At 56.2% G+C, this 8,705-nt stretch overlaps 1 protein-coding gene across 16 annotated transcripts in view; it reads right to left on the minus strand.

Moving 5' to 3' along the window:
- The window catches only part of LOC116269451 (calcium/calmodulin-dependent protein kinase type II subunit gamma-like), a 53,276-nt gene extending 44,772 nt beyond the window's left edge, over nt 1–8,504 (minus strand). For 11 of the 16 annotated variants that reach the window (XM_031652313.1, XM_031652312.1, XM_031652308.1 and 8 more), the window contains exons 1-2: nt 8,315–8,504; nt 6,907–7,001 (exon numbers count right to left, since the gene is read on the minus strand). In XM_031652313.1, the coding sequence (XP_031508173.1) occupies nt 6,907–7,001; nt 8,315–8,379 (160 nt within the window). In that variant the 5' untranslated portion in view covers nt 8,380–8,504. The remainder of the gene's footprint in view (nt 1–6,906; nt 7,002–8,314) is intronic. The other 5 variants (XM_031652301.1, XM_031652307.1, XM_031652310.1 and 2 more) reach the window with 5 other exon arrangements.
- Between the last annotated feature and the right edge of the window lie 201 nt (nt 8,505–8,705).

An 8,705-nucleotide genomic window follows, 5' to 3' on the forward strand; every position in this document is an offset into this window, starting at 1 on the left:
CCAGGCCAGAGTGGTCTGAGCCGAGGCCAGAGCTAGGCCCTGGGAAACAAGGATCCTAGAAACCCAGCCTCTCCCGCCTTCTGCCCAAGTGCTTCAGGACTTGGTCCAAGGCTCCACGATTCACAGGAAGGGTAGCAAGAAGTGACCAGATGCACCGAGCGATGCAGAAAAGAGGAAGCAGATAGGGAGGTGATAGCGTGCAGCCAAGGGGTGCACCAAGCCTGCCCTTGAACCACCTCCCCCTCTGGCCTGAAGACAGAAGCCTACTCCAATGCCCTTTCCTTCCTCTGCCAGGTCAGGGGACCAGGGAGGGTTGGCCACAGACTCTCCATGGCTCTCTCAGAGACGGGCCTGCTTGACTTAGAGACATTTTCCTAAAAAAAAAAAAAAAACCACACAAATGACAGCACTAAGATCCTGCTGCCACCTAAACATACAACCCTCTGTACGTGGGAAAGGATGCACATTCCTACTCTGACTGAGGGCTCTCCCAAGTTCCAATCTCAAAGGCATTCTTAATTTTGCAAACGGCATTTTGCAGGTCTGTGCCTGTGACCCCAAACATGGATGTGAGAAGCTTCCTGCAGCCCCACTGATTTCAGGGCTTGATGGGAGGCAGCCTCACTTGCTGCCCTCCTGAGTGCCCCTCATCTTCTTTCCAAGCAACAGAGGCTCCTGTCTGGCCCCCTTGGGGTCACTCTGAGCAGAAACAAGGACACGGCAGGGATTTGGTGTCATAATCCACCTTCCCCAGCTGCTTATGCACAGCCCTGGGCCTGGGGCACTGACCAGTGGGATTCCCAAGCCACAATCCCACCGACCTCATCCTGACACTGCGATGCCACATCCCTCCCTCTTTGAATCTCACTCTAAAGGTGCAAAGAGTCTCCAATTAAAAGCAAAGTCCATCCACCACGCAGGAGCAGGACCACGGCTTCTAATGCCCTCACCCGTGTACACCTGGTGACTAGCTGGGGGATGTGATACAGAGGGACGGGGCCTGAAATGTGCCCATGTGAACCCCCAAGGCTCTGTGCATGTACCCAGCATCCTCCCCTTATCTTCAGTCCTTACGCAGTTTTAACTTGGTGACACAAAGACCTGAGCCCCACTTTGGCCTCTGGATCTCAAGGCAAGGGAAGCTCTAAGGAGGGAGAGAGGCTCCAAAAAATGCCCTACAGCGAAAAGGCCCTAAATCAGCTTTGACGGAGAAAATCCCCAAGGGGTCACTAGCAAGCCCCAAGAAGGCAAGGCTCTGCCTGGGGACACTCTGGCTGCTCTCAAGGGCCAGAAAAGGGTCAGCCATCGTGTTCTCCATGGCCCCCGGCAGGGCTCCTGGTGCCTGCAGCCTTTGCCCACTGTTTTGGTGACATTTCCTTCATGGTAACCAGCCCCAAGTAAAACATCCCAGGAAGCAGCCCCTAAAAATAGCTCCTCCCAGGGCAGCAGCAAGCAGGGGGGAGGGGAAAGAAAGGGAGGAGAAAAGAGGGGAGCAGATGGGAAGCTGCGGCTGCTGCTGATAGGGCCCAGGAAGCGGAGATGGTGTTGGGGAGGAGTGGCTGGAAATCTCCCCACCGCACAGCCCAGAGAGGTGGGTACAGATGGGAATGGGGCCTCAGCCAGCAACGAGGAGGGATTTGCTCCACCAGGCTTGGAGCTTGGGGCTTAGATGGAGAGGTGTGAGGTGATATGCCAAGATTCATCACAGGAACAAAGTATCCAGAACCTGTGTTTTAAAGAAAGGCGCCAAGGAGTGGGTGGAGGCCACACGGACTAAGGATGCTGGGTCTGAGCCCTGGCAAAGTCACAGGCACCTGCAGTGCAAAAAAAAAAAAAAAAAGACCCCAGACAAAGCTTTTGTGCCTTGGTTTCCCCAGCAGTCCTGCGGCAGATCTGTCTGGCCATGGGCAGATGACAAAGGGGCTCTGCAGAGAGGCATTCAAGAGGTGCAAAGTGCCCATGTCCTCCTGTCACCACCCTTTTGGCACCCATGGGATCAGGCCCTTGTTGGTCTGCCAAAGCTGTTCAGAGAGCAGCAAGCATAGAGATGGGAGCAGGAATGGTCACACACAGCCTCCCCTTCCCTGTCTCCAGCCTCAGCAGAGAATGGGGTCAGCCACACACCTCTAGGGTTTCAGCACAGCTTCTAACAAGGGTATGGTGACAAGGGACCAGAGGAAGCAGCAGGAAGAAGGCAGGGGCCTCCCTGATGGGACAGGGTAACCTTCCCACCTCCATCCCCACACCGTGATGCAGCACCCCAAGTCACTCTGAGAAGGCAGGTGGGAGGGGAGGGGGACAGGCCAGTGTTGTGTGCGCTAAGGCCCCCAGCTCAACGTGACCATGTGACAAAAGCCGCCCGGCAGAAGCCTTCGCACAGAAGGACCTGCAGTCGGCTTCCATCCCTTCAGGAGAGAAGGTAGAGGCGTTCCATCACCGATATGCAGGATGCCCATTTTTCTGTTTACAGAAATTGGCCTGTTTTACCCGCAGGGGGAAGGCATGGTTTTGCACACAGCCTCCTTAAATGCTTCCTCGAGGCCGGTGTTCCAGTGCTGTGTGGATTTCTCTTCCTTCTCCTACTCCCTGCATTGCTGCTTCCTCCTCCCTTCTCTTCCCCTCACTTCACCCAGATCCTTAACAGGAAAGTCTCACTGGGAGATACCACAGGGGACACAAATGTCATGGGGGCTACTCAGGCCAACACTAAGGGGGCGGGGATTCTCAGCTGGCACCATCCAGGGGATCCCATTTCAGTCCCCAGGGCCAGCTGGACCCAGAAAGGGACAGCCTTTACCCTTCTGGTGGCCAACATGCCACAACCCAGCTTGCCGCAGCCTCAGACACAGACACCCCAATCCGGAGGCCCAGAACGAGGCCCCTAATCACAGAACAGCCCATGTGCACAGATGGCCACATAGCAACAGACACACAATCTGGAGAAGGCTGGGCCAAGGTGTGTCTGTTGAATTCCAGAGGGCATGGCAAGAGCAACTGTTGTTGCAGATTTTAGGTGGCATCTCTTAAAGAGTGGCTCATGCTTCACCTGCATGAAATTCACTGGAGCATGTGTTAAAAATGCAGATTCTGCAGCCCCACCCTAGACTTTCTAAAGCAGAATCTCTGTGGCTAAAGTTCGGAAATCTGCATTTTTAAAACCAGTACTCAGGGTGATCCTTATGCACAATAAATTCAAAATCACTACTTGGAAGAGATCTCAACAGTGGCCCTATAGTGCCATTAGTGACAAGGAAGGAGGAATCATCAGCTAAATGTCTGCCTACATCTCCCACTCTGCCTTATGCCCCAAGTACAGGTCTTTATCCTCATCTGTCCTCTCTTCCAGCAGCCGTATCAGGTCTGCAGCCTGGCTCCCTGCATCAGAAAGGGAGGACCCAAGCCTGTAGCAGGGTACAAGGACTCTGGCAACTTGACTCTGAGTTTCCTGGGAGCCAAAGCCAAAAGGCAACCACGATTGGTTACATAGTCCTCTTGACCCACTCATTTAATGCGTATGTGGCCGGCAAAAGTCAGGCACTTCGCTAGGGCCTGTCCATGAAGAAGTAAAGAAACACATAAGGACCCTTCCCTCACCTCCCAGGTCCTCACAAAGAGGAAAGCTTTTGCTTACATTTAGCTTCAAAAGAAATTTCTTCACATGGAATGTACAGATTAAATAAATATGTTAAAGTATTATAACAGATTTCATAACACCATTTCCAATAGCATCTCTTAGTAAGGCCAAGGGCATTACCCCAGTATCCATCTCAGTGAAAGCAACTGGAATCCAGATAAATGGTACATACACAGAAGTTTCTTCTGATGCTGATTGTTCTAGGGATAAATCCTAAACAACGTAGAAGAAAGGACCATTTGCCCTTCAACTGTAGCAATATGGGGGAAATACTTTGGATATAAGCAAAGAGAGCAGGATATAAAATGTTATGCTCCGCGAGGTGAAAATCTGTATGCATATGAATAAAGATAAGAAGGGAATATGAAGATTTAAAAATAAAAAAAGACATAAGGGCTCAGGCTCCTTGAGGGGGGTGCTCTTAAATCTTAAAATAACGACTTATCATTGCCATCACCTGGCCCACTAGCTCCTGCATCCAAGCCTATTTTAAATGCCTCCTTCGGCCTAGTGGAGCTAAGCTTGGAACCATGGGCTCCCTTAAGAACCCAGCTCCACTCCTATCACGGTTCTGAAGCAAACGGAGTGACGTTATGTGACTTTCAGTGACTTTATGTAGACAGGCCCGCAGACAAAGACAGTGCTCAATGCATATCCGCATGAACTCCCCACCCTACAACCTAGCCGCCAATGTGGGCCTCTGAGACCATAGAGACAAGACACAACAGCCCAAAAGAAGGCTTCCTGTCTCAACTGGACCCCCTAGAAGACCAGGTGATCCCTCTCCCTGCCTCCCAGCCACCTCACCGAGGATGCCAAAAAGAAACAGCTCTATACCCTCTATCTTTTCAGTTTGTAGCCCAGAGAATCACAAACAAGAAAGATAGCAGGCAGGAAGACCCAGTGAACACAGCAAGCCCCTTCAGACCTTCATAGATGACCCTGGTGGGCCCACGACATTCCCAGACACAGAAATCCAACACCTGCGGAGCCCTAAACAGACAGCGACGAGTGAAACCCAGCCCCAGTGCCTGCACCTTTATAAAATATACAGTGTAAACTGAGAGTCTGCAGGGAAGCCATGGCCCTCACTCCCTAACCCCATGGGCACCAGCCCATGGCTACCCCGGCCCAGTTCTCTCCAAGAGCTCACATCCCCCATGCCCACACCTATAGTCCAGCTCCACCTTGTTCCCTCCATCTCCAAGACAGCCCCTTTCCACTCTCCCACCTCCACACAGTACTGGCTGGCACTTACACATTCTGACCCCTCTGGCTGGCATCTGTGCCTATCATCTGTGCCTCTGTCCCAAAGTCAACCTGGCACACGAAGCCACACAACAGAGCCCAGTCTTGGCATATCCATTTTGGGAGAGGGGGAGTTTCTGTCTGAAGCATATACTTTTACACAAGAATCCTCTTCTTGAGGAGGGGGGGAAATCAAAGAGAAATCAAACCTCATCCAGTTTGGCCAGGGAAAGATATCCGTTGGGAAAGATGGGACAAGGTTGAAAGGAGGTGAGGAAGGGAAAGCGATGCTATCACACAGGTCATGGAAGTTCAGGCAGGTAGGGAAGGAGTAGGAAATGAAAGCCCCAGTCAGGCAGCTGCAGGAAGTCACCACATCACCTTTCCTCACATCCCAGAATTTGGCTTCCAGCCGTCTCTCCTTCCCTTACCCCTGGGTCAGAGGACACTGGTGAGATGAGGATAGCAAAGCATTGCGTCATCAACTGGAGACACCAGACACCAGCCCCGTTTCTGATGCACCAGGGTTCTGCTGTGTGGGTATGAGAGGTATCCAGCCTCAAGCCATCGTTCCTGCCTGCACCTTCCATCCTTGGCCAGAGGATGTCTGCCAGAGATCCCAGCCCCTGTTGTCCCCCCCCACCCCTACTCCAGGGAAGGAGGGCATCTGACTGCCCACATATCTCTATGGCAACCATCCTCAGACTCAAGGTACCCAGAGAAAAAGAAAACAAACAAGTCCAACTTTATAGGCAATACACACGAACAGCAAGAGGTGGAGCTGGATGGGAGTCAGAAATTAGTGCTCTACTAGGGGGATGGAGAGAGAGTCCCCAGCCAGGTGGTGGACAAGGCCCTGCTAAACAGGTCCCAGAACAACTGCCAACATGATAGAAGCCCAATGTCATCTCCGTGAAATTGTAGAGCTTCTCTGAGCATTTGGGACATCTATTACGTCTCTTATCCCAGAGAAACCCGGGTCATTATTGGCCAAGGCCCATGTCTTCCCCAGGGCATGTGTCCTGGCTCCTAATACATTTATGGCATCCTACTGCCCAGCCCTAATTCCATTCTCTGAGTCTCACAACCTTTGTTCCCCAACTGCACCCTGCAGCCCTCCAAGATCTGACCTCTGTACTCACCAGACCTGTTTACAGAGCACTTCACACAATGCTGGGTCTACACCTATCAGATGAGGTGAGTTTGGCAAGCACCCAATAGGAGGTTCAGAGAGTGTAGGTTCAAGGTGTGAAAGACAGGCCCTGACCCTCCTAGCCTCAGGTACTTGGGAGGATCTCGCAAGTGAGGCCCCATAAGCCTTGGCCTTTATGCTCCTCAGACTTGGAGGCAGTGCAGTTCCTGCCCAAACCAGGCCTTTGGGATTTCTAGACCATGAGGCATCACCCTCCACCCAGGACAGACTACATCTGCTGCTGCACCATCAACTTTGTAATTTGATCAAAAAAGCAATCAAGTTCATCTGGCAGAATTTGTTCCTAAGAAGCCCTCGCCAGTAGCAGCCTCCCCTGATGTTTACAGATTCCCTTCCCTTGGGAGTCTGTTCTGCCGCCTGGTGGGCAGGGGAGGCTGGCTTTGTCAGAGCTGCTCACTTACTGCATTTCCATCCTAAGTCACCACTGGGGCACAGGGACCAGGAAAGGCCTGCAGTAGCCACCACTGCCCCAAAGGGAGAGGGCTCCAAATGCCCCAAATTAAGAGCTCCCCATTCTGTACCACCCACTACCCCCATATCCTCCACCTCCCTGAAGACTGAACTCCCTCGAGCCTTTGGGGGCCACTGCAGCTACCTGCATCTCTTCCTTCATTCTTTTGTACCTGGGCACTTCCAGTCCCCCATGCAACTCCTTTTCTGGCTTCAGCCTGACACAAAGTCCAATCAGTCTGAAATTCCAACTCCTCTCCAAGTGCTAAAACGCACAACCCCCAATTTCTGGGGCTCCTTCAGAAGAAACCATAGCCCCTGGAGGCATCCTCAGGAAGAGGTCAAGACAGGGAACACTCACCCCGGGCAGACAACTTCTTGGTATTGATGATTTTTGCTGCATACTCCTGCGTGGAGGTTTTCTTCACACACCTGCGGACCACAGAGAAAGCACCCCTGGAGGGAGAAGGGGGAAAGAACTGGGACACGGAGCAGGGCAGAGTGACACAGACACACTTCAAGTCTGGGGACGATGATGCTCCCACCACCAGACCTCTAGTCACACGCACACACACCGGGGCTGCGACCACCACTATCCAACGTGAGGCAGAAGGACGCGGCCACCGCAGGTCACTGAACAGATGTGGGTGGTGTGCCGCGCTCCCACCCCCTCATCCAGTCCCTGGGCAAGGCAACAGCCTCCACCTCAGGCTGCACATCAGGAGCGGGTGGGCGACGCTGAAAACACACACCTGCTGCATCTCAGACAGCCCTGCGGTCCCGGCCAAGAGAACCAGGGCAGAAGGGAGCAGACAGACCCTGCCCTTCTCTCACCAGGAACAGTTGAGGGTTGGGGAAGGAGAGATTAAAAAGAGGGTATCATCCCCTGAAAGAGAAATCTCCCTCAACCATGGGGCAAAGTGAGGCTCAACCCCCCCCCTCCTCTCCCACAGCCGGCTTCATCTCACTGCATCCCGGCTCAACTGACAGCAAGGGAAAAGAGGACACAGTCAGACATCAAGAACTCCCCTTCCCATGTTATTTTCCTTGACGTCCCCCCCCCAATGGGAGCTCGCACTCTCAGCTCTGGAAACGTCTAGGGGGGCGGGCGGGGCGGGGGCTGCAGTGGCCGGGCTCGATGCCGCGGGTGGGGGTGGGGGGCCGGGGCTGCTGCAGCGGCCAGCTCAGTGCGGAGGGGAGGGGGATGCTGCGGCTGCGGCGCGGCTCCCGGGACCACTGCAGGGATGGGGGGAGGGGACGGGGGTGCCGCAGCACTGCCCAGCCGAGGGGCTGGGAGCCTGGAGCGGCACTCGCGGGGGGCGGGGCCGGGCGCCAAACAGCCCCCCCACGCCCGGGCTCCGCAGCGGGGCTAGGGCTGCAGGGCCGGCGAGGGTCCTGAGTGCGAGGCGCGTGGGACCTGGGTTCAGGGTGCGGAGTGAGCAACCTGGCAGCGTTGGGAGGTGGTCGGGAGCGGGGCGCATGAAGGGTGCAGAGGGGCGGGGCTGGAGGGCACCCGGGAAAGGTCCGGGGGCTGCGGTGTCCGCGGCGGCGCGCGGGGAGCAGCGGCCCCGCCAGCTGCTGCAGGGCGCCAAGGGGGATGCAGGGCAGGGCGCGGGGGGCGCGGGGCCCAGAGGCAGCAGGCGGGAAAGGCGGGGGTGGGGCGGCCGAGGGGGCGCCGCAGCGGCCGGTGCAGGGCCGGGGGGCGGGGCGAGAAGCCGCATAGCGCCCGGGCGGCAGGGCAGGCGGGGACCGCGGCGGGCTGGCCGTACTTGCCAAGCTCCTCGAAGAGCTGGTAGTCGTCGGTGAAGCGGGTGCAGGTGGCGGTGGTGGCCATGCTGGCGGGCGGGCGGACGCGGCGGTGCAGCCCGCGCCGACGTCGGTGCACAGTCACCGCCGCCCGGCCGAGGGAGCAAGAGGAGGAGACGGGGCTGAGCCCGGCAGCACCGCGAGACTTTACCGGGGAGAGCGAGGGAGGGAGGGACACCCCCGCGCCGCCCGCCCGCCCCGCCCCGCCCCCAGCCCCGCCGGCCCCCGGCCCGCCCCCGGGGAGGGGCCTCCCGCCGCCGGCCCCGCCCCGCCCCGGAGCCGCCCGCGCTGGGCCAGGCGCGCTGGGTAGCCGAGGGGAGGGGGTGCCTGATCCGGTCCACCCGTCCGGGCAGA

This window comes from Papio anubis, chromosome 11 (assembly GCF_008728515.1).
Source record: "Papio anubis isolate 15944 chromosome 11, Panubis1.0, whole genome shotgun sequence".
NCBI lineage: Eukaryota > Metazoa > Chordata > Mammalia > Primates > Cercopithecidae > Papio > Papio anubis.